At 43.8% G+C, this 23,968-nt stretch overlaps 1 protein-coding gene across 2 annotated transcripts in view; it reads left to right on the forward strand.

The window, feature by feature from the left end:
* The first annotated feature begins 671 nt into the window (after positions 1 to 671).
* The window catches only part of LOC100676772 (zinc finger protein 350-like), a 32,111-nt gene continuing 8,814 nt past the window's right edge, over positions 672 to 23,968 (forward strand). The window contains exons 1-4 of one of the 2 annotated variants that reach the window (XM_010586586.3): positions 672 to 780; positions 12,687 to 12,888; positions 20,162 to 20,288; positions 20,561 to 20,656. In XM_010586586.3, coding sequence (XP_010584888.2) covers positions 12,874 to 12,888; positions 20,162 to 20,288; positions 20,561 to 20,656 — 238 coding nt within the window. In that variant the 5' untranslated portion in view covers positions 672 to 780; positions 12,687 to 12,873. Of the gene's footprint in view, positions 810 to 12,686; positions 12,889 to 20,161; positions 20,289 to 20,560; positions 20,657 to 23,968 lie in introns of both variants that reach the window. The other variant, XM_010586585.3, reaches the window with a different exon arrangement.

Raw genomic sequence — 23,968 nt, forward strand, 5'->3', positions numbered from 1 at the left:
GATGCATTAGGTGATGACTGGGAGGATTCCCAAAGAGGAGCTTACGTGTTCCAAAAACGGACAGCCTCTCCCCTATGCCTCTGTCTCAAGTATAACCTAGGCTCATTCCACGTGCTCTTTCTCCTCCTCTGTGTCGGCCACTCTCATACCGTACCAGCTTCTCCAAACCTTTTTGTGTCTTTAAAAGCTGCTTCCTGCACGTCGTTTTCCTTCAGAAGCTTTCCGGGGTTGTCCCTTAACGGCTTTTTGTTGTTGCATTTTTCTTTCCCAGGAGCGCGTTGGCTGCTGTACAGACACTTGAATTCACACTTGTACGTTTCCAGACTTAAAAAAAAAAAAAATTGTAAATGGGCGTGGCCATAGTCTCTGCCCAGCCCTTTGAAAGCAACTTAATCCGGTCCATAATTTCCTTGTGAATCTCGAGTCTCTGAAAATCTATCCAATTTCCGCAAGGGCTGAGGAGCCAGGAAACCGGACAGTTTTCACGGTTTTTCGGCTTCCAGGTGGTCCCTGGCTCCTGGCATAAAACAAGGGCCACTTAGCCTTCTGTACGGCAGGTATTCAGATATGGCCGACTCCAGAGAGACACGGCGAGAAAGGCGCAGACATATTACTTCCTACGGCAATGCCAGAAATCCAATTGTTCGCCGTCCGTCAAAAACTGCAGACCCTCGCCGGCCGCCGTAGGTGGACGAGGTTTCTGGGCCAGGGGTCGAAAAGTAGGAGCTGTTTACGGAAGTGCAAGGTTTCGGAACTCTTCGTGGTTCAGGAAGAAAACAAGTCAGTGTGTGTTTTGTTCTTGGAACAAGGTGAGGGGGGGGTGCGTGGACGTGGTGTAGTGAGGGGAGCGCCGGGATGGAGGTGCTTGGGGCAAGCAGTTGGGAGTCCGGTGCCTCTGGGGTGTAGAAACTTAAATGCAAAATTCTTTAAACAGGGCTTCTTAAGTGGATAATCCGCTAGCAGATTGGCACGAAGCTCGTTGCTGGGGGCGAAGAAAAATGTTTTAAGAAAGTTAGGAAGCGCTAACAAGCTCCGAAAGATTAGTTAAGCGAGAAGTCTTAAATTTGGCGGGAAGGATTATAAAAACGGCGAAAGAATTAATTGGTTAGTATGGGTATTGATTTATGATTGGTTGGCTTCGACTGACTGTGTCAGCAACATTTGAATGTCAGAATGATATAAACCAGTCTCTTACGTCTTAAATTGTTGTTAGGTGCCTGCCATTGAGTCGTTCCAACACACAGCGACCCCATGTACGACAGAAATAAACAGTGCCCGGTCCTATGCCATCCTCAACAATCGTTGCTACGTTAGAGCCTATTGTTGCAGCCACTGTGTCAATCCATCTCTGTCGAGGGTCTTTCTCTTTTTCACTGACCCTCTACCAAGCGTGATGTCCTTCTCCAGGGACTGATCCCTCCTGATAACATGTCCAAAGTATGTCAGACAAAGTCTCGCCATCCTCTCTTCTACGGAGTATTCTGGCTTTACTTCTTCCAAGACAGATTTGTTCATTTTTCTCGCAGGTTCATGGTGTATTCAGTATTTTTCGCCAACACCATAATTCAAAGGCATCAGTTTTTCTTCCGTCTTCCTTCTCCGTATTCCTTATTGTTTATGGCTGCTTTTTTTCCTACCTTAGACAGGTAGTTCCTCAGTAGCATTCCATTGTTTGCATAAAGATTACTGCCAAGAAAACCCTATGGAGCATAGTTTTTCTATGTCACACATGAGGTCACCATGACTCAATGGCAACTAACAACAGCATCCTTTCTTGAGTATGGTTTGACTTTACCCAGGACACATGGCATAAACTTTATGCAGCTCTGAAAAATAGCTCTGGGAAATGTCTCAGCGTACTGCAATGAGTAGTTGAAATTTATGCCTTGAGTTTGAACATTTATATAACAGGCATGAGCTTGAGGTAAGCATGTTTGTATAATGATTAAGGGTGACCCAACTGTCAGGGTATAGAGTCTTTGTGGACCTCTCTGTTTCTAAGGGGTGGAGGTCGTGTTTATCTTGGATGCGGTGTCTGGTTCAGGTTTGGGATTTCATATGAGGCTCATTGATGTTGGGGCGGGACGGGGAATGGACATCGTTTGGGGTATCTGGTCCAGGTTTTGCATTAATATGGGCATGGGGTGGTCTGTGCCTGGTACAGAGAGGCTTGTGAGACCTGAAGCTTTCGAAGCCCAGCACCCATGGCTGGTGGTTGGATTGAGGTTGAAATCTTGGCTGCTGGGACAGAGGATGTATGATCCCTGGGCAATAGTTTGAAAGCTCTGATTTAGATAATCATATGTCTTTTCACCTCTATTTCATGGATTGGCTAAGTACAGATAGAGAAACCAATATGCAGCAGTTGTTATCAATCTGTGACAGAGACCTTAGGGCCCGAAAAGCTTCACATACATACATGCTTTATGGTTTGATGATAGAATCTCTATTTTGTTAATTATTTATCTGTAAAAATGGTCAAGTCATAGTAGTAGCATCAGAACGTGTCTAACTTCAGGGAGGATAATGACCTGGATTAACCTAAAGCTGATTCCCATGAGGTGAAGGTCAGACATACCTCTGCCCTCCAACCTTTTTAACAGACTGACACCAGCCATCCCTCCCATGACATTCTCTCCCTCTCTTCTGGGTTCCATAATCCTTTGCAATGGACACACAAACCTCACAGACCATATGTAAAAATGGCATGGCGGGGCAGGTGTCTGACCTTGATCTCCTCTAACTTCACAAGGGAGAAGGAAAATCATTATCAGCATCAGCCACCCAAGACTCATCCCTGTGATATGGAGGTAAGATATACCTCCTCTCACCAACGTTTTGACCAGTTCTGACACCAACTGACCCTCCCACGGCACTCTCTACTTCTCTGCTGAGTTTGGTAATTCATTTCAGTGGCCATACAGAACTCATGGACCAAACTCACAATTATGGGGTTTATCAAGGAAGTAACAGGATACAACTCAGGATCAGGATCAAATTAAAAGTAACAGGAACAATTCAGAATACCATTCTTAATCAAGACAGCTTATTCTAACCCTCTGCCACTGGGCCCTGCTCGAGGCCTTCTCAGGCAAGTGATAGAGCTTTTAGCTCCGTGGGTCAGCAAGTCTAGCTCTGCCAAGTGCTCAGAGGCATCTCCCTTTGCCAGCAAGCCTTCTGCCTGAAGGCTGAGAAGCCCACTGAGCTATCTCTTGTGGGTCTTCTGGTTCTGCTGCCTCTGCTGCTGCTTCTTGCCATTATCTTTAACTGTCTTCTGTTTTAGAGCTCTTTTTCCCTGTCTCCTAGGTCTGGGAGGTTCCCAGTGCAGGGACTCTGGGCCCAAAGGATGTGCTCCGCTCCCATCTCTTCTTTTGGTGGTAGTGAGTTCCCCTTCTCAGCCTCTAGGATGGCTCATTTTAAGGTTAGAGCGATGGCAAAACTGACCAGTCCCCTTGTTAGGGTACTGTACACCTTATTTACGTTAATAGCAAGCTATCCAATCCCCTTGGGCCACAGCACTTTGTTTGCATAGTCCCGCCCAGACATTTGGTGGGAGTTACAAAGACCATGACTAGAAGGGCCATATTAAGTAATTCACTGTACCAAATCATGCCTACAGATAAGTGGCTTGTTAAGGAAGTAACAGGGTACAACTCAGGATTAGGATCAACATGCTACAACTCAGGATCAGGATCAGGAAGCAGGCAGGCAAACTCTCCCTTCTTCAGTGCAAGACAGTCCTCAGCAGTTCTCAGTAGGACAAGCCTCATCTCAGCACCCTGAGGACAGGCTCTTTGGGCCCCCTCATGACAGGTTCCTCTTGGCCCTGCAGTCTGTCACCACTGACTCTGCTGCAAGGCCTATTGTGGGCCTCTCGCCACCACCTCTGTGCTTGGCCACTTTGGGTCTGTTGGCAACTTCAGTGTAACAGCCCATGACCTGTATTACAGCTCTTCTAGGAGCTTCCTCGCCTCCTTTCTCTCTCTCCGCGTCTTCCCTCTTTTCTTTCTACCTTCTACTTCTTCTTGCTGCTTTTCTTCCTGCTTTCTCTCCGTGAAACCTCTGTGTGGTTGGCTGCTTATATCTACAAACTCCTTGTCAATTGCAAGGCATGACCCTCCCACCAATGCCAAGAACTGACCAATCCCTTTTTGGTAGGCCACAGACACTTTGTATTGTAGGCTACACCTTATTTGCATGATCTATAGTTACTTTTTTGCATATTTTATAGACCAATCCCTGCAAGGTACATACGAGTCACAGGACAGATTACAGCCCAGGGCTAGACAAAAAGGTTGTTTACAGCTTACCTAGGAAATGTCGGTCAACCAGGACAAAAGTAATAAACCCTCTGGGGTAGAAAATCAGGGCAAAGGTAACTCCTCAGGGCTTAGGAGAGAAAACTCTCAAGCTGTTTTTCCGAAGAATCAAGGCAAAAGGCCACATAAAGGAACTCATTTCACCACATCATCTCTCTGGCAAGGTGACCCGTATGCCAGTTTATTAGCAAGTCCTTGTGTTTTTTAGTGTGGCTCAAAGAACTTGGTTTGGCCCTTTGACTCTGGTTTCTGAAAATGACCTGAGCAATCAAGATGCCTTTGTTTTCAAAATTAGCCAGGCATTTGGGGATACCCAGGCCCTACATCTGGTGAACTAACCTCAGGAAGGAAGGGGGACCTGATGCAGTCATGCATATTCATTGATTGGATGGATTATAACTGTGCATTAAGGCCCAAGTCTTGCATTTTCATTGAGATCTGGAAGACTAGGGGACCTGAGACCTTGGAGTGCCCTTTTTGGGACCTCCTGGATTGGTGAGAACATCCATGCACAGGAGACGCAGCTGCACATCTAAACGAATAATTTCTTTTATAAGAATCAGCACAAAACTGGTTCCAAGTGAAGCAGAGGTTAAAGATGTTCCAAATGACCAACTTCTCCAAACTGCTGGACCACTGCATCATCTCTAATAACAACTATTCCCCCCAACCCCCACCCAGTATGCTCCCTCTCAACCTTGGGTTCCGTAATTCGCTGCGACATCTCACAGAACTCACTATGTAAAGGAAATGGCTCATGCAGCTGTGGAGGCTGCCAAGTCCCAAATTTGTGGGTCAGGCATAGACTTCTCTTGACACATGTGGCTGCAGGGACTGATGAACCCAAACTGGCAGTTTACACCATAGGCTGCTGGCTCACAAGGCTGTGGAAGCTGGTGAATCAGGTCATAGGATAGGCCACCGGCCCACAGGGCTGTGGAGGCTGGCAAATCCCAGAATCAGCAGGTTAGATGGCAGACCTCTGACTCAAGTCCCAAGAACTGAAGGTTAGATGATCTCATGAACTGGACGTGGGATTCAGATGAAATGAAAGAGAGGGCCCCAGCAGGGCACATCCCAGGGAATGTAGTAACTTGAATAAGGGTGGGACTTGAGTCATGCCTGCTTGCAGGGCTTCAATCTAAGACACACCCCATACCAATCCTGCCTCATCAACAGATGGAGGTCACACATAAAATGAAGGACAACCATACAATATTGGCCATCTTGGCCTACCCAGGTTGACGCATAACCCCAACCATCACTGGTTCCAGAGACCTTATTTGCATTGTTGTTGTTGTTAGGTGCTGTGGAGTTTGTTCCTGCTCATAGCGACCCTATGTACAACAGAATGAAACACTGCCCAGTTGTATGCCATTCTCAGTCATTGTTGTGCTTGAGCCCACTGTTGCAGCCACTGTGTCAATCCATCTCTTTGAGGGTCTTCCTCTTTTTTGCAGACCCTCTACTTTACCAAGCATGATGTCCTTCTCCAGGCACTGATCCTTCCTGATAACATGTCCAAAGTATGTGAGAGGTAGTCTAGTTGTCTTTGCTTCTAAGGAGCATTCTGTTTGTTCTTCCAAGACATTTGTTCATTCTTTTGGCAGTCCATGGTATATTTAGTATTCCTCGCCAACACCATAATTCAAAGGCATCAATTCTTCTTCAGTCTTCCTTATTCATCATCCAGCTTTCGCACGCCTATGAGGCAATCGAAAACACCATGACTTGGGCCAGGCTCACCTTAGCCTTCAAGGTGACATCTTTGCTTTTCAACACTTTAAAGAGGTCTTTTGCAGCAGATTTGCCCAATGCAATGCGTCTTTTGATAATCATTCTGCGTGAGTCACAAAGACCATGGCTGTTAGGTTATGTTCTTAGGTGCCATCGAGTCGGTTCTGACTTAGAACAACGCGATGTACAACAGAACAAAACACTGCCTGGTCCTGCGCCATCCTAACAATCATTGTTATGCTTGAGCCCATTGTTGCAGCCACTGTGTCAGTCCATCTCTTTGAGTGTCTTCTTCTTTTTTTCTGGCTCTTTACTTTACCAAGCGTGATGTTCTTCTCCAGGGACTGGGCCCTCCTAATAACATGTCCAAAGTATGTGAGATGAAATCTCACTATCCTTGCTCCTAAGGAGCATTTCGTTCGTTCTCCTGGCAGTCCACGGTATATTCAGTGTTCTTCACCAACACAATTCAAAGGCATCAATCAATTCTTCTTCCGTCTTCCTAATTCATTGTCCAGCTTTTGCATGCAAATGAGGCGATTGAAAGCACCATGGCTTAGGTAAGGCACACCTTAGTCCTTAAAGCACATCTTTGCTTTTTAATGCTTCAAAGAGGTCTTTTGCAGCAAATTTGCCCAATGCAATGCGTTGTTTGATTTCTTGACGGCTGCTTCCATGATCATTGATTGTAGATCCAAGTAAAATGAAGTACTTGACAACTTCAATGTTTTCTCCTTTTATCATGATGTTGCTTATTGATCCAAACCAAACCCATTGCTGTCAAGTCGGTTCGTGGAGATATAATCCATACTGAAGGCCTTTGATCTTCATCAGTAAGTGCATCCAGTCCTCTTCACTTTCAGCAAGCAAGGTTGTGTCATCTGCATATGGCAGGTTTTAATGATGCTGTGTTCTTCTTCATATAGTCCAGCTTACTGGATTATTTACTCAGCATACAGACTGAAGAAGTATGGTGAAAAGATACAACCCTGATGCACACCTTTCCTGACTTTTAATCATGCAGGTCATGGCTAGAAGGGCCATATTAAGTAATTCATTACACTGCAATGTCCCTGGGGACACTGGAGGCCCCATGCAGGGACATTTCCGAAACCTTGCTTGATGCGTCTCTTCCTTTGTATGCTTTCTGGTTATAATAAATGGGTAAGTATAGCTAATAGTTTCTGTGAGTTCTGTGAGTCATTCTAGCCAATTATTGAATTTTCCGGGGACAGTGAGAACCAGTGAAGAGGCTAGTGTTTGCCTATTTGGCAGGGGCTGGAAGGAGAGTCCTCACTTGTGGAGATCTGACTCTGGGTTATTAAGGTCAGAGAGAGAAAGTGCCACATAGGTGGTTGCTGTCAGAATGATGACATGGGAAAGTAGGGATATGAGTTATCTTCACATTTTGGAAATGAGCCTTATATTGACTGTTATTTATACATTTATACAACCTTTTTGGTTCCAGTTGCCATTGGTAGTGAGTGATAGCATTGGCATGGAAGTGAGTATGTGTGGTGTGTGGTACAGTTCTGGCCAAGTGTTTATGTGTATATATATGAAGTCTGCTTGAGGATTTGTGGTATAGCATTTTATCTTTGAATAGAAAATTCTTTGAATCTCTTTTTTCATGTAGATGGTAAAATGAGTAATTGATTTTATAAGGATCAGCACAAAACTGGTTCCTATGAAGCACATGTTAAAGATGTCTCGAATGTTCAACTTTTCCAAATTGCTGTACCACTCCATCGTTTTTAACATCAACTACTCCTCCTCTACTCAGTACTTTCCCTTTGGACTGTGGTTTCGGTAGTTTGCTGCAGCATCTCACAGAACTCATGAACCATACTTACAGTTAAGTGGTTTATTAGGGAAGTAATGTGTACAGCTTGAGATCAGGGTCAACTTGGAAGTAACAGAAGCAACTCAGGACAGATTGTTCTTACCCTTTGCCTTCAGGCCCTGCTGGAGCCTTGCTGCCACCAGGCCCTGCCAGAGGCCTTCTCCTGTCAGGCCTTGCTGGGAGTCTTGCTGTGGCTATTTCTTGCTGTCTTCCATGTTAAGGATTCTCTCTCTCAGCATCTCCCTTTAAGCCTAGTGGGATAGCAAAATTGACTAATCCACTTGTTATGGTTCCGTATACCTTATTTGCACGGTTGCACCCCCAAAAGGATGCCAAGCACCTTATTTATATTATTAGCAAGCTATCTAATCCCCTTGATGGGCCACAAACACCTCATTTGCATAGTCCCACCCAATCATTTGGTGGGAGTTACAAGACTATGGCTAGAAAGGCCATATAAAAGTGACCCATCGCACCACAAGCCACCCCCTGGCTTTTGGTTCTCTCATACTTGGAGGATAACTTCTCCCTCCCAATCATTTTTCTAGTCAAAACAGCCATTAACAATTAGTCCTTCGATAAGGTAATGAGTCCTCAGGGTGAAATTACTCAGTTACCGGGCATTTAGGTCTGCTGCGGATGTCCATCTGATCTGGTCAAGTTCCCCAAAAGTCATCTAGGCTTCACCCTTTCTGGCCTCTGATAAAATTTAACTGAGAGATTATTCGCTTGCTCTGAGCCTCATGAAGTATCTGCGTAGCAAAACCTTTAAGGGACTTTAGGTTCAGCCACTGTACTCCAGCTCAGCAGTGCCTCCTTTAGTCCACTGTTTCACACTTAACGGTTCTACAATTAAAGTTTTTTACAATCACAGTTAACTGTGTTAACAGTCAACACTCACAACTGAATCAAATAATCCTATCAACATCTTCCCCCACCCTTTCTTCCCTAGACCCATGAGGAAATGTGGAACCTATTCAGTAGAGATCCTTCCATGTCCCCCTCATTTTGTGTCTAAGCACACCCACAAAAGTATGTAAGGCAGCCACTTCATGCTGTTATCTTCCCCCATCCTAGATAACCCACTGCCGTGGAGTCAGTTCTGACTCAACAGCGACCCTATAGGACAGAGTAGATAGATAGGCATTGTTTAAATTCTAGGTAGACATTGTTTAAATTGCCCAACCCTATCAAACCAGTACTCTGAGGGGACAAGCATCTTCCTTTATCTGATGAATCTTCTCCTCCTTTTTGAACTTGGAGCATCTGCATCCATAAGCAAAGTCTAGTCCAGAGCAAGCAGTCTACAGCAGTTCACAGTGTCAAACATCTTGCTCCTCATTCAATCAGGTTCTGTTCATCTCATCCCTGGCTCCTGGGTCAATGTGTATCAACTCTGGGCACAGGAATCCACACAACTCTCTGCACTTCAGGCCATCCAGCCCCTTCTCACTCATCCCTAGCCCCTGTAGGCTAGGGCAGTGGGCACCACCCATAGGCTCAAGAGTCCACACAATGCCCTGTACTTCAGAGCAGCCAGCCCTTTCTCTCTTTTATCCCTACCCTCATGGCTAGGACAACAGGTGCCAGTGGAACATGTCCAAAACTCAACGTATCTCTTCATTGCTGCGTCTTCCCCCACGTGGTCACCGCAGGCAAGCGGTGTCTACTTGCCACAGGCTGTCTACTTGCCAACTCCCTTTAACTTCCAGTTGCAGAAGAGGGTCATTCTAGTGGGTACTGACTTGTCCTACCTTAATGCACCCAAAAACAAACAACTTGCTTGAAATTCAAAAAGCAAAACAGCCAGTTTTTTTCTGCAAGCTTTTCATCAGATGCAAATTTTCTACTTTTTCAGCAGTTCTGGGTAGGTCTGCGTGTCTTCTCAGATGCTTAGGTTTTTGACCTAAGCCCCTGATACTCTCTATACATAGGGCCACTGCGTTCAAGCCAACAGCCTGTGTTCTTTCAGGAAAATCCTAGTTCTCCTTTTAACATATCAAATCAAGTATTGGCTGAAGGCGGAGTTACACGCTCTTTGTTATTTATAATACTTATAGGCCAGTTTTACAACACTAGGTAGCAGAAACATTCGGTATCTATAATACATTCAAATTAACACATAACCCTTTCCAAAACATTCCAGTTTCATCTTCTCTGCATGTTGACTATCTTCTCATTCATATGCATGTGGCCTTGGGCCTCTGGCTGGGTGGAACCAGATGACCCCAGTCCCCTATCAATCATTGTGTTTATCTGGCCTAGCGTTTTGCCCAAGTCATTCCAGATGCAGCTTTTTTCCCCTTAGCTGTAGCATAACACCTCTTACTTTCCTTTCAGCCATTACAGGTAACAACCAAAGGAACCATCTAAGAATCATAAGTTTTACTTCTTATATCACTTTGTTCTTTCTCTTGCAAAATTCCATGGTTCCATCAGTCTGGAGCCATTGCAACAAATCCCACTTCTGACGCCAACCAAATGAATAATTTATAAGCATCAGCACAAAGCTGGTTCCTATGAGGCAGAGGTTAAAGATGTTGCATATGTCCAACTTTTCCACACTGCTGTACCACTTCATCATTTCTAAAATCAACTACTCCCTGTTTACTCAGTAGTCTCCCTTCTGTCTTTGGGTTGAGTAATTCACTGCAATGTTTCACAGAACTCACAAACCATACTTAGAGTTAAGTGACTTATAAGGAAAGTAACAGGGTATAACTTATGACTGAGATCAACTTGAAGTAACAGGAACAATTCAGGACATAGTTCTTAGATCAGAACAACTTCCTCTTGCCCTCTGCTGCCAGGCCCTGCGGGGGGCCTTGCTGGTGCTGCCATCTCTCAGTGTCTTCTGTATTATAGCTCCTCTCTCTCTCTTCTCCCCTCCCCAACCCCCGTGTCTCCCTTTAAGCCTAGCAGAATGGCAAAATTGACCAATCCCCACATTAGGGTGCCATACACCTTATTTATACGGTCCGATCCCCTCAAGGGTGCCATGCATCTTATTTGCATTATTAGCAAGCTATCAAATCCCCTTGGTGTGCCACAAGTACCTTGTTTGTATAGTCTCACTCAATCATTTGATGGGAGTTATAAGACCATAGCTAGAAAGGTCATGTAAAAGCAACCCATCACACTGCAATGATCTTACTGTCTGATAATAACCTTAATTTTCTTTCCCATTTTGTAATGTTTACATCTTAGTCTTATCATGATGCATTGGATCAGCCTCTCAGTACAGAATAGGAAAATAGGGTTGTAGTTGAGGTACAGAGCTTTGTTTTGTTGGCTACTCATAGTATTCACTTGCTATATTGTCTAGAGTTAGCATCTTTTCAGGAAAAGTGCCATAAAATTATAAATTCATCTAGTATTTCAAATGTAATGATATAACAAGGTTTGTATTATTATTTCAAGGCTAAAAATATGTCTGTTATCTGAGTCATGTCTCCTGTTAATTCCTTATATTCTTTTATTTTCATCACTTCTCTTTTTCTTATCAATTCAGTACAAATGTGTGTATCTTATTGGTCTGTTGAAACAACAAGCTTTTTGTATTGTTGAACTCTTCCATTTCTTTGTTATTTTTTAAAAATGTATCTTTAAAAAAATGTATAACTCAATTATTAAGGGACAATATAAAAAAAAAACCCAGTGCCGTTGAAGGGACAATATACATATATGCAAATATGGCTTAGAAAAAGAAATAGAACCTTGCCAGCACCCAATGTTCCCGATCCTGTCTAAACCTCGCACCCAGAGGTAATTATCATCCTGGTCTTTATAGCAAGCAATTCCAGCTTTTTGTTTATAGTTTTACTATGCAGTTAATTATTCCTTATCATTAATATTTAGTTTTGCCTGTTTTCAACTGAATATAAATGGAATTGTGTCATGCACCCTTTATGTCAGGATTACTTGCTCAATATTGTATTTGGAAGTCATTCGTGTTGTTACAACTTGCTTTGCCTTGTAACAATAGTTAACAAACTTTTTCTGCAAATGGCTGCAGTGTAAATGTTTTAGGCTTTGCAGGGCGCATGAGATCTCCCACATATGATTCTTTATTATTTGTTTAGTTTTATAATACTTTAAAATGTTAAACATTGTTCTTCTCTTTCAATGGATGTAGTTTTGTACAGCATTTCATTGTTTGTATATAGCTTTTCTTACTATTAGTGTACATTTAGGCTATCATGGATAACGCTGCTATGAATATTGTACGCATCTTGTGGTTCAAATGTGCATTCAGTTTGGATGGATACATACCTAGTGTATACATCAGACTTAAGTTGTTATTTCAGAGTGTATCTGTAACATCAACCTCACAGAGATGCCTAAGTGATTTCTAAAGTAGTTGTACCACTCTACAGTTCCATCATTAGGATATTCTTCACTGTATAGTTGTGCTTTATGGGGCCTACTTAAAATGTTTCCATACCGTAATATCATCTTATTTTCTTAAACCTTCGTTGATTTACCTTTCTCATTGAGAGTCACAGTTGATTTTTGTGTATCTTGTGAGGTAGGGATCAGTGTAATTTTTTTCCCTCATACATATCTGATTATCTATCCAAGCACCATTTTTTTGAAAAGATATCTTTTACTCTGCAAATTCTGTGCTTTAATTTTATTACTCAGGTGTGTAAAATGTTCTGGGGCACCAAGCAAAGGGACAGTCAACAGTATTGAGGAACTGTGTTAAGGTGAGTGCAAAGATAAGGGACAGCATCTCTACCCAGAGGGAATGTACCATTCACACTGAGTTTTCCCTTCTGCCACAGGTCCTGACTCCCCAGCAGCAAGAGAATCAATTGAAGGAAGGAGGAAGAAGTTCCAGGATTTGGGTATCATTTCTGGGGATACTCTTCATGGGAAACTGAGATAGTCTGAACAGGAATTTAGAGCTGATCCAGAAGACAGAAAGACAGAGCATCCCAGCTGCTGGCCATTTTCCAAAAACAAAAGAAAATGATGAAGACACAGGTGACTTTTGCTTGGTTTTATGCATCTTTTATTCCCTAGTAGATTTGTAGATGCCTGTGAAATATCGGTTCAGTTAATCTGAAAAGTATGCATTTGGAAATGTTGGAGGTAGAGATAAATAAATTTAGACTCTGACTTCAACATTAGGCAAAGCAGAATCAGGAATATTGTTCACAGATTTAGTGCATGTGGTGAGTTACTTAATACGGCCCTTTTTACTCTACATGGTCTTGTAACTCCAAAAAATAAATGGGTGGGACAATAAGTTGTTTGTGGCTCAACAAGGGGATTGGACGGTCTGCTAATAATGCAAATAAGGTGCATGGCACCCTTGTGGAGGTGGGGCCATGGAAATAATGTGCATGGAACCCTAACAAGGGGATTGGCTAGTTTTTCCATTCCACTAGGCTTTAAAAGATCACCAAGCCCAGAGCAGACGGGGACCTCACTACCACCAAGAAAGAAGAACCAGGAGTGGAGTGTGTTCTTTGGATCCCAGGTCCTTGTGGTGAGAGCCTCCTAGACCCAGGAGACAGAGAATTGTAACACTGGAGAAGGTACAAGACAGCAAGAAGGCAGCGGCAGGCATGGCAGAAAAATGGCATCAGCAGAACCAGGAGACCAGCAGAAGACAGCTCAGTGGGCTTCCCAGCCCATGGAGCAAGGCAACTACAATGAGCATGCTGACCCACAGAGCGAGAGAGCTGAGTGCCTTTGGGCAAGAGGCTTTCTGGCCAGAGTGAGGTGCCTCTGGGCACTTGGCAGACCTAGACTCGCTGACTCACGGAGCAAGAGACCTAAGTGCCACGAGGCCAAGGCTTACTGGTGGAGTGGGGTGGCTCCGGACACTTACTGGCAGAGCTAAAGAGATTTGTAACACTTGACTAAGCAGGGCAGAGGCCAGGCCTGAGTGGAGGCCGAGGGCCAAGAGAGGAGGCATATCCTCAGGAGACTTAGAGAAGCCTGTCCTCAGGAGGCCGAGAGGAGCCCTGCACAGTCTAGAGGAGTGGAGAGCTGTCCTGCACTCAGGAAGGGTAACTTTGCCTACATGCTTCCTGATCCTGATCCCGAGTTGTAGCCTGTTGATCCTTAGCCCAAGTTGTAACCTATTACTTCCCTAATGAATGTCATAATTTCGAGTATTGTCTGTGAGTTCAGTTTGTCCATTGCAATGAATTAACAAACCCAGCAGAGAAGTAGAGAGTATCATAGGAGGACGGTTTGTATCAGAAATGGTAAAGACTGAGGAGAGAGGAGGTATGCCTGGCCTCTGTCTCATAGGAATCAGCCTTGGGCTGATGCTGATCTTGATTCTTTCTCCTCCCCCTTGTGAAGTTAGATGAGGTCTAATGCCACCCGCCACACCATTTTCTTATAATTAGCATTAAATTATTGATATTGCAATATATGACAGGTGGATACTGTGGGTTGCATTAGCTATCAACTTGCATTTAATATCTCTTATCAACAAACAAGAAAATCATTATAATTTACATGATATACACTGGTTAAAGGAGAAAAAAGATCAGTTTCTTGGGGGATTTCAATATTTCATGGGACTTTTGTCTGAGTGGTAAAATGAATTTTTTTTTTATTGTGTTTTAAGTGAAAGTTTACAAATCAAGTCAGTCTCTCATACAAAAATTTATATACACCTTGCTATATACTCATAATTGCTCTTCTAATGAGACAGCACACTCCTTCCCTCCACTCTCTCTTTTTGTGTCCATTCGGCCAGCTTTTGACCCCCTATGCCCTCTCATCTCCCCTCCAGACCGGAGATGCCAAAATGAGTTTCTTTATGTGTCCTTTTGCCTTGGTTCTTTGGAAAAACAGCTTGAGAGATTTTTTTCCCCAAGCCCTAAGGAGTTACCTTTGCCCTAGTTTTCTATCCCAGAGAATTTGTTACTTTTGCCAGATTGATTGACATTTACTCAGGAAGCTATAAACAACCTGGTTTTGATGCTTTTTCTCTGATTCTGGACTGCAGCCTGCCCTGTGATTGGTATGCGTCTTGCAGCGATTGGTCAATAGACTAAATGCAAATGAGATGAGTTGTAGCTCAACTACACATACTATGAAAATGAAGTGTCTGTGGCCTACTGAGAGGGGATTGGTCTGTTTGTGGCCTCCTTATTGGGAGGGGCCATGCATTGAAATTGATAAGGAGTTATGTCTGTGTGTATATATATACGTGTATATATATATGTATACACACATACAACCAGCCCCACAGAGGTTGAGCAGGCAGGAAGAAGCAGAAGGAAGAAAGAAGAGAAGTAGAGAGAGAGGAGGCAAGGAACTCATAAAAGAGCTGTAACACTGGCCAGGGGTTATAGCACTGAAGACAGCAAGAGGACCGGAAGGGGCCCAGTGGCAGAGCTGGTGGCAACAGACAGTAGGGCCAAGAGAAGCCTGTCCTGAGGGGGCCGAGAGGATGCCTGTCCTCAAGGGGCCGAGAGGAGGCCTGTCCTGCTGAGAGGAGCTGAGAAAGCTGTCCTGCACTGAAGAGGGGAGACTTTGCCTACTTGCTGATCCCAAGTTGTACCCTGTTTCTTAATAAACCAGTTAGCCCTAAGTATGGTCTGTGAGTTTTATGTGGCCATTTCAACAGATTATCAAACCCATAAGAGAAATAGAAAATGTCCTGGGAGGAACTGCTGATGTCACAGTTGGTAAAAAGATTGGAGGGCAGAAGTATGTCTGACCTCCACCTCATGGAAATCAACTTTGGGTTTATCCTAGTCATTATCCCCCTTGAAGTTAGACAGGTTCAGGTGATCCTACTACAACTACTACTTCTTTCACCATTTTACACGGAGTAAGTTTCTTTGATGTTTGTTCCTAGAGGTGATGTGGTTGTTGGTATCCTGAACAGCAGCGTTCTCATAAATGCAAAAACAGGTTTCCTATGGCCGTTTCTTCTAGGGTTCCCCAAAGACCCCTGTAGGAATAGATGAGGCGACTCAGTGGACACAGGAGACAAACACAAGCTAACCTCTGGACTTAGCCTTTTGGTGGTCTGTGTTTATCCAGGAATTAAACCTAAACATCCTAGGAAAATGGAAGCATTGCACAGCTGTCAGATGGTTCTCAATGAACTGGTATTTTAGTTGAGATTTGGAAATAGGGTGTTCAAAGTACTCTTGTCTGGTAATGGCTTGGATTCTTGGAATGTAAAGATTTACTTCAGAACTTCACCTCATCTTAGAAAATGCAGAGTCTTTTCCCATGTTCAAATTCAGTTCTTATTTGCCTTTTATTACCTTTATTTTTTTTTTAAGTAAACAAATGACTCGCAGATATGTTTTAATGGTAAAAGACTAAAATCATAACAGAGTACACATACCAAAAAAGTTCTCTTCATACGCTTCCTTTCTAATTTCCTTTTTTAAATTGTTGGTTGTGTTTACTCTCTTCATGATTGTGTGTGTGTGTGCGTGTGTGTGTGTGCATGTATTTATACATACATATGTATATACTGGTAGTCCGTGACTTAGGACAGGGTTCTGTTCTGGTGACTCGATGTAAGTCAAGTACTTCTTTTTTATTGTAGTTTTCATTGTGATTGCCTTTTATTATCAGTTTCTTTATAAGTCTTATCCTTATTTATCCTTATGGGTTAGAAAGATTACATATAAACTTACAAATATATTTTAATGCATACATAAAAAATACACAAATCATAAAAATTTACCCTAATGGTGTTACTTCCAAGTCAATCCTGATCCCAAGTTCCAAGTCAATCCTGATCCCAAGTTGTAGCCTGTTACTTCCATAATAAACCACGTAACTCTGATTATGGCCTATGGGTTCTCTGTGGCCATTGCAACAAATTATTGAACCTAGCAGAGAAGTAGAGAGTACCCTGGGGGCTGGGAGGGTGGCTGATGTCAGAATTGGTAAAAATCTTGGATAGCAGAGGTTATGTCTGACCTCTACCTTATAGGAACCAGCTTTGTGCTGATCCTAATTCTTATGCCTCGTGAATGTAGATGATTCATTTCACAGCATTACAATGACTTAGCTATTGCTTCCTAGCAAAGTATCTCAAAGTTTTAGAGGCTTAAAACAGTACACAGCTTCTGTGGTCAGGAATATGGGCCCAGTTTCTCTTGGTGCATTGCTTCATGGTGTCTCACCAGGCTGCTCAAATGGGGAGGGCTCTGCTTTCAATCTCACTGACTAGATTGTGGGATGATATCAGTTCCACAAGGCTTGTTTCATAGAGTGCCTCAATTTCTCACTGTGTGTTGCCCAGAAGCAGCCCTCTTGCCACATGAACTTCCCCAAAATAGCAACTTCCTTCATCAAAACCAGTAAGGTGGAAGAAGTAACAGCTAATACATAATCTAATCATGGAAGTGAAATGAGTTTCTTTATGTGGCCTTTTGCTTTGGTTCTTTGGAAAAACAGCTTCAGAGATTATTCCCCTAAACCCTGAGAAGTTACCTTTGCCCTAGTTTTCTACCCCAGGGTGTACCTTACTTTTGTGCAGGTTGATTGACATTTCCTGGGTAAAGTGTAAACAAGGATAGTTTGATACTTTTTCAGTGACCTTGTGATTGGTTTGAACCTTGCAGGGATTGGTCAGTAAGAGTATGCAAATGAAGTAACTGTAGACTATACAAATTACGCATCTGTAGTCTATTATGCAAATAAGGTATCTGTGGCCTACTGAGAAAACTGAGAAGGGATGGTTTATTTCATGGCCCTGGTGGGAGAGCCATGCCTTGAAATTGACAAAGAGTATTAGATATAAGCAGCCAACATCACAGAGATTTTAGAAACAGGAAAAAATGCAGCAGGTAGGAGCAGAAGGAAGAAAAGAAAAAAGAGAAGCAGAGAGAGAGCAGGCAAGGAAGAATTGTAACACGGTTCAAGGGCTGTAACACTGAAGACAGAGAGAGGCCTGGAAGGGACACAGTGGCAGAGGTGGCAGCAACAGACCTGGAAGGGGCTCTGCGGCAGCGTCAGTGATGACAGACTGCAGGGCTAAGAACAGACTGTCCTGAAGGGGCCTAAAGGAGCCTGCCCTGAGAGGGTCAAAAGGAGCCTACCCTCAGGGTGTCCAGAAGAACCTGTGCTGAGGAGGCCAAGAGGAGGACTGTCCTCAGAGGGCTGAGAAGAAACCTGTCCTCAGGGGCCAAGAAGAAGCCTGTCTCCAGGTGTCTGAGAGGAGGCCTACACGGCCAAGAGGAGCTAAGAGAGCTGTCCTGCATAGAAAAAGGGAGACTTTGCCTGTGTGCTTCCTGATCCTGATCCTGATCCCAAGTTGTACCTTATTACTTCCTTAATAAACCACATAACTGTGAGCATGGTTTGTGAGTTTTCTGTGGCCATTGCAACAGATTATCGAAGCCAGCAGTGAAGTACAGAGTGCCATGGGAGGGATGGTAAACGAATAATTTCTTTTATAAGGATCAGCACAAAGCTGGTTCCTATGAGGCAGAGGTTAAAGATGTCCCAAATGTGCAACTTTTCCAAACTGCTGTACTACTCCATCATCTTTAACATCAACTACTCCCCCTCCCCTCAGTACTCTCCCTCCTGTCTTTGGGTTCAGTAATTCACTTCAATGTCACACAGAACTCACAGGCCATATTTACAGTTAAGTGGTTTATTAGAGAAAACAGGGTACAACTCAAGATCAGGATCAACTTGGAAGTAACAGGAATAACTCAGGACAGCTCCTTCTCACCCGCTGCCTTGGGCCCTGCTGGAGCATTGCTGCAACTCTTAGCTCCATGGGCAAGCAAGCCCTACTGCAGCTGTCTCACGCTGGCCTCCTGCTTCCTGCTGTTTTGCACCGCTATTGCTGCACCGCTGTCTGTCACTGTTTTCCATGTTGCAGCTCCTCTCTCTTTCTCAGTGTCATCTGTTAAGCCTAGTGGGGTGGCAAAACTGAGCAATCCCCTTGTTGGGGTTCCATACGCCTTATTTGCAAGGTCCCACCCCACAAGGGTCCCATCCACTTCATTTACGTTATTAGCAAGTTATCCAATCCTCTTGGTGGGCCACAAGCACCTCATTTGCATAGTCCTACCCAGTCATTTGGTGGGAGTTACAAGACCATGGTGAGAAAGGCCATATAAAAGCGATCCATCACACTGCAGGCAGCTGGTGTCAGAATTGATAAAAAGGTTGGAGAATGGACGTATGTCAGACCTCTACCTAATAGGAATCAACTTTGGGCTGATCCTGGTCGTCATCCTCCCTGAAGTTAGATAGGTTCTGAAGGTACTATTAGTAGAAGTCCTACCTTACATTTCATCACATTTACCACTTTCTGTTAGGTATGAGCAAGTCGCTAGGCCCTCCCATGCTCAGGGAGAGGGGACTGTACAAAGGTGTGAATACTGGAAGGGTGACGATCTTTGGGTCACCTTAGAACTTGCTTGCCACAGGTCTTTCATTCAGTAAGAAATTATTTTTGAGTGTATAGAGCATATTGCTTCTTTCCTTCTTGCTTGGCATCCTTCCATCTTCTGAAGGAAGAGGTATAATTCAGAAATTATGGATAGGCATATGTTACATATTCTCGATCTATCATGTTTATTAGCCTCTCCTTTTTATTGTCTCTTTATGTCTCTGCTACATTTTGTGTAATTTCATCATTTGTACATTACAGCTGACTAATTATCTGTTCAGTGTGTTTAACATGCTATTAATAGATCTGTTAATATACAGACATACGTGTGTGTATAATTTTCCCCAAATCCACCTAATCATCTTGTTTCTTATTCTTTAAATACATTTGATAGTTTCTCTAATTCTTTTCATCATATCACAGTTATTAAATACATAGTTTCTTGTAATTCTGATATCTAGGATATTTTTGCTGTAGATTCTGATATTGGTTGTGAAGGCTCATGTTGAATGTAGAACATGTTTTATTCTCCTGGGTGTCACTTACATTATGTTTATCGCTTAGCAAATAGATGGCCAAATATGCAAACACATACTTACACACACACATATATACACAGACACACGTGTGTATTTAAGTGTATATGTGTGAATGTGAGATGTTCCTTGGTTACAAAGAGGAATTAATTGCTCCACATTAAAAAAAAATCTCATTTGATGAATGATGGATGATCAAATGTATAATTACAGCATATTTTGTGATGATTTTGTTTTTTTTATAAGGTATTTAAAAAAATTAGGTATATAGATGCAGCCTGTATAAAGGAAACAAACAGAACAACGTCCTTCACATTTCATTTATATCATCTAAAGAAAATGACTAAACAAGACGCTGTTGTCACAGGTATCACTGGCATTCGATGATGTGGCTGTCAAGTTCACCAGGGAGGAGTGGCAGCTCCTGGACCCTGCTCAGAAGGACCTGTACCAGGATGTGATGTTGGAGAACTACAACAACCTGGTGTCCGTGGGTGAGGACAGCTTCCCTGTGTCATTCAGAATGCCCTGTCGCTGGCCTTTCTCAGTTACTGAAAACTTTGGAGTGTCTGTGGGCCTCTGAAGTGGTGGATTCTCAGTCTAATCTCTGGCCCTAGATAAGTGGGTATATACTCCCTACTCCCGAGAGAAAAACCTTTACTGTGTACATGTGGAAATTCTTTTCTCCCAAATGTAATATTATGCCGTCTTCACAAACCCAAGCCCACCTTGGTGAGTCTAAGATTCTGTGATTTCCCACGAACAGGGTGTCAAGTCAGCAAACCAGATGCGCTCTCCAGATTGGAACGAGGAGAACCACCATGGACTTTAGATGACAAAATCCATAGCCCAACCTTTTCAGGTGAGCGAACGAAAACCATCAAGAGGGGGAAGGCTGTGGAAGTCACATTCTAGTGAGAGAAGGCGTTGCAGCTGTGAAGGGTGTCTGAGGATTCCTAACAGTGCCTCCACGTATCCCTCTCCCATGTGGAGCCTCTTTTTCTTGAGTTTAGAGAAAAATATCTCCTTTTGCCTCTTCTGAGATCAGATCCTTGTTTATTTGCTCTACATCTTGATATTTTTGTTTGTATAGTTCTCTTCTTTCTAGTATTTTGAAATCTTGCCCTCCTTTACATCCTTCCACTCCCTTGCTTTGAAATTCCACTTTTCGAAGAGCGAACTTTAAGTTCATAACAGTCTACTGAATATGGTACCTTTCCTCCCCCATTGGGTAATACCGATTTCCTTTCCTCACATCCAATCCACCTTAGATGTTGTGCCCCCACAGTAAACCGGTCTCTCACTGTGCCGTTATGTGTTTCCTTAGCTTCTGTTTTCTGTTACTCTGGAAAGGTTCGGTTTCCATTTTCTCATTTGTTCTTGAATTGTGGTAGCAGTATGATCCAGAACTTGTCTAACTTCTGGAGGAGCAGTGAGAATCAAGATCAGCCCAAAGCTGATTCCCATGAGGTGGAGGTCAGAAATACCTCCACTCTCCAACCTTTTTTTTTTTTTAACCAATTCGGACACCAGCCGTCCTCCCCATGACACTCTCTTCTTCTCTGCTGGGTTTGATAGTTTGTTGGAATGGCCAGAAAGAACTCACAGACCATTGTTGTCACTGTTAGGTGCCATCAAGTCAGTTCCAGCTCATAGTGACCCTGTGTACAACAGAATGAAGCACTGCCTGGTCCTGCACCATCCTCACAATCGTTGCCATGTTTGAGCCCAATGTTGCAGCCACTGTGTAGGTCCATCTCATTGAGGGTCTTTCGTTCACCCTCTGCTTTACCAAGCATGATGTCCTTCTCCAGGGACTTGTCCCTCCTGATAACATGTCCAAAGTACATGAGAAGTCTCACATCCTTGTGTCTAGGGAGCATTCTGGTTATATTTCTTCCAAGACAGATTTATTCGTTCTTCTGGAAGTCCATGATATGTTCAATATTCTTCACCAGCACCATAATTCAAAGGCATCAGTTCTTCTTCGATCTTCCTTATTCATTGTCCGGCTTTGGCATTCATATGAAGTGAATGAAAATACCATGGCTGAGTCAGGTGCACCTTAGGCCTCAAAGTGACACTTTTGCTTTTTAACACTTTAAAGAGGTCTTTTGCAGCAGATTTGCCCAATGCAGTACTTACATACTTCCAGTTAAGTGGTTTATTAAGGAAGTAATAGGGTATAACTCAGGATCAGGAAGCATGTAGGCAAAGCCTGGAAGGCTCCTTTGAAGTAGAGAACACATCTCTTCCTTCTTCAATGCAGGACATCTCTCTCAGGTCCTCTTGTCCATGCAAGTAAGCAGGCCCTTCTCTCTGCCATGCATGCCCCCTCTGGGCCACAAAGGACTCCTCTTGGCTCCCTTAGGACTGGCCTGCTCAGATATCTTCATTTATGTACTGGGATGTGTAATAACCACTTAAAGTTGATATGCTTCAGAATGTTCTCTTGATTCGCCCCACATTCTGTATTTCAAGGATACTTTTCATCTCGTTAAAAGCCATTACTACACTCATGCCAAATACTAGGAGTAATCCTTGATCCCTCAGTTTGTTTTCCTCCTCCCATCCTCACCCAGGCAACAATGAACCCATCAGTGAGCCTTCTCTTCCTCTAAAATATATCTTGATTTCCTACACCTCTCCCATCCCCCTCTTTCAAACTACTTTCACACTCTTGAGCTTCTTACTTTATGTCTTTCATAAATCAAAATTCCCTACCTAACTTGTAACTCTGTTAAATTCTGACACCAGCTGCCCATGCAGCACTTCTTCTCCTAATCACTTGGAGCTAGGTCAGGGCTCACAAGTTAGAGGACACAGTTCTCTAGGCTTCCAAGTTGGCCCAAGATTCAGATGTTGCCTGCGAGCTTGGAAGCCCCCAGTGCCCCCCTTACTTCGGATCCCCTGGCCACAGATTCAGAGTTTCCCCGCTACCTCTTCACAATGTCAGCTCAAAGCTCTCGGGCCCCCCAGGATCTCTCAGTTTTGACCTACTAGCTACAAAATCTCCACTCCCTCAGGATAACAGCCTAAGCTCAGGGGTTCTCCTCACTTCAGACCTGCTTGTTTCTAGTATTACCTTGAGGCTTGATAATTCCCTAGGACAACTCAGGCCAGTGGTATACTTACGATTACAGTTTTGTTGTAGCAGAAGAATACAAATGAAGAGACACATGTGGAGATGTTTGGGAGGGTTTCCAGTATGGAGCTTCTATTTCCCAAAAAGACCTGCATCAATGTCTTTCACCAACTAGGAAGCCGGCGGAGCTTCTATGTCCAGAGGCTTTATTGGGGCCTTATAACATAGGCATGATTGATTGAATCAGCCCACCTCCCTGTGGTCAGGTGGATTTCCTGGCCTGGCGTAAAAGTGGCGGTGGTGGAGTCTGACCTCCTCTGACTTCATCATGGGAGAGAATCATCATCAGCATCCACACAAGGCTGATTCCTATGAGATGGAGGTCAAGCATAACTCCACCCTCAAAGCTTTTTACCAATCCTGACACCAGCTGTCCCTCCTATGGCATCGTCTACTTTTCTGCTAGGTTTGATAATTCGTTGCAGTCGCCACATAGAACTCACAGACAATACTCAGGATTATGGGGTTTATTAGGGAAGTAAGAATTTACAACTCAGGATCAAGATCAACAGGCTACAACTGGGGATCAGGATCAGGAAGCATGTAGGGAAAGTCTCCCTTCTTCACTGCAGGACAGCTATCTATCTCAGCTCCTCTCCGCCATGCAAGGCTCCTCTTGGGCCCCTTAGGACAGGCTCCTCTCGGCCCCCTCAGGAGAGGGTTCCTCTTGGCCCTCGCTCCCCTGCTGGTGCCCACCCTCTGCCCTGCTTGGGCAGGTGTTAAAGCTCTTTAGCTCAGCTGATTAGTGCCCAGAGGCACCCCAACCCACCAGGAAACCTCCTGCCTGAGGGCACTCAGCACTCTCACTCCATGGATCAGCAAGCCTAGCTCCACCAAGTGTCGGAGGCACCCCACTCCATCAGGAAGCCTCCTACCTCAAGGCTCTTAGCTCCCTCAGTCCGTGGGTTGGCACATCCACTGTAGCTGCCTTACAACAAGTGTCTGGAGGCACCATGCTCTGCCAAGAAGTCACCTGTCCAAAGATTCTCAGCTCTCTTGCTCTGTGGGTTGACAAATACACTGTAGGTG

Source organism: Loxodonta africana, chromosome 11 (assembly GCF_030014295.1).
Source record: "Loxodonta africana isolate mLoxAfr1 chromosome 11, mLoxAfr1.hap2, whole genome shotgun sequence".
NCBI classification, from domain to species: Eukaryota; Metazoa; Chordata; class Mammalia; order Proboscidea; family Elephantidae; genus Loxodonta; species Loxodonta africana.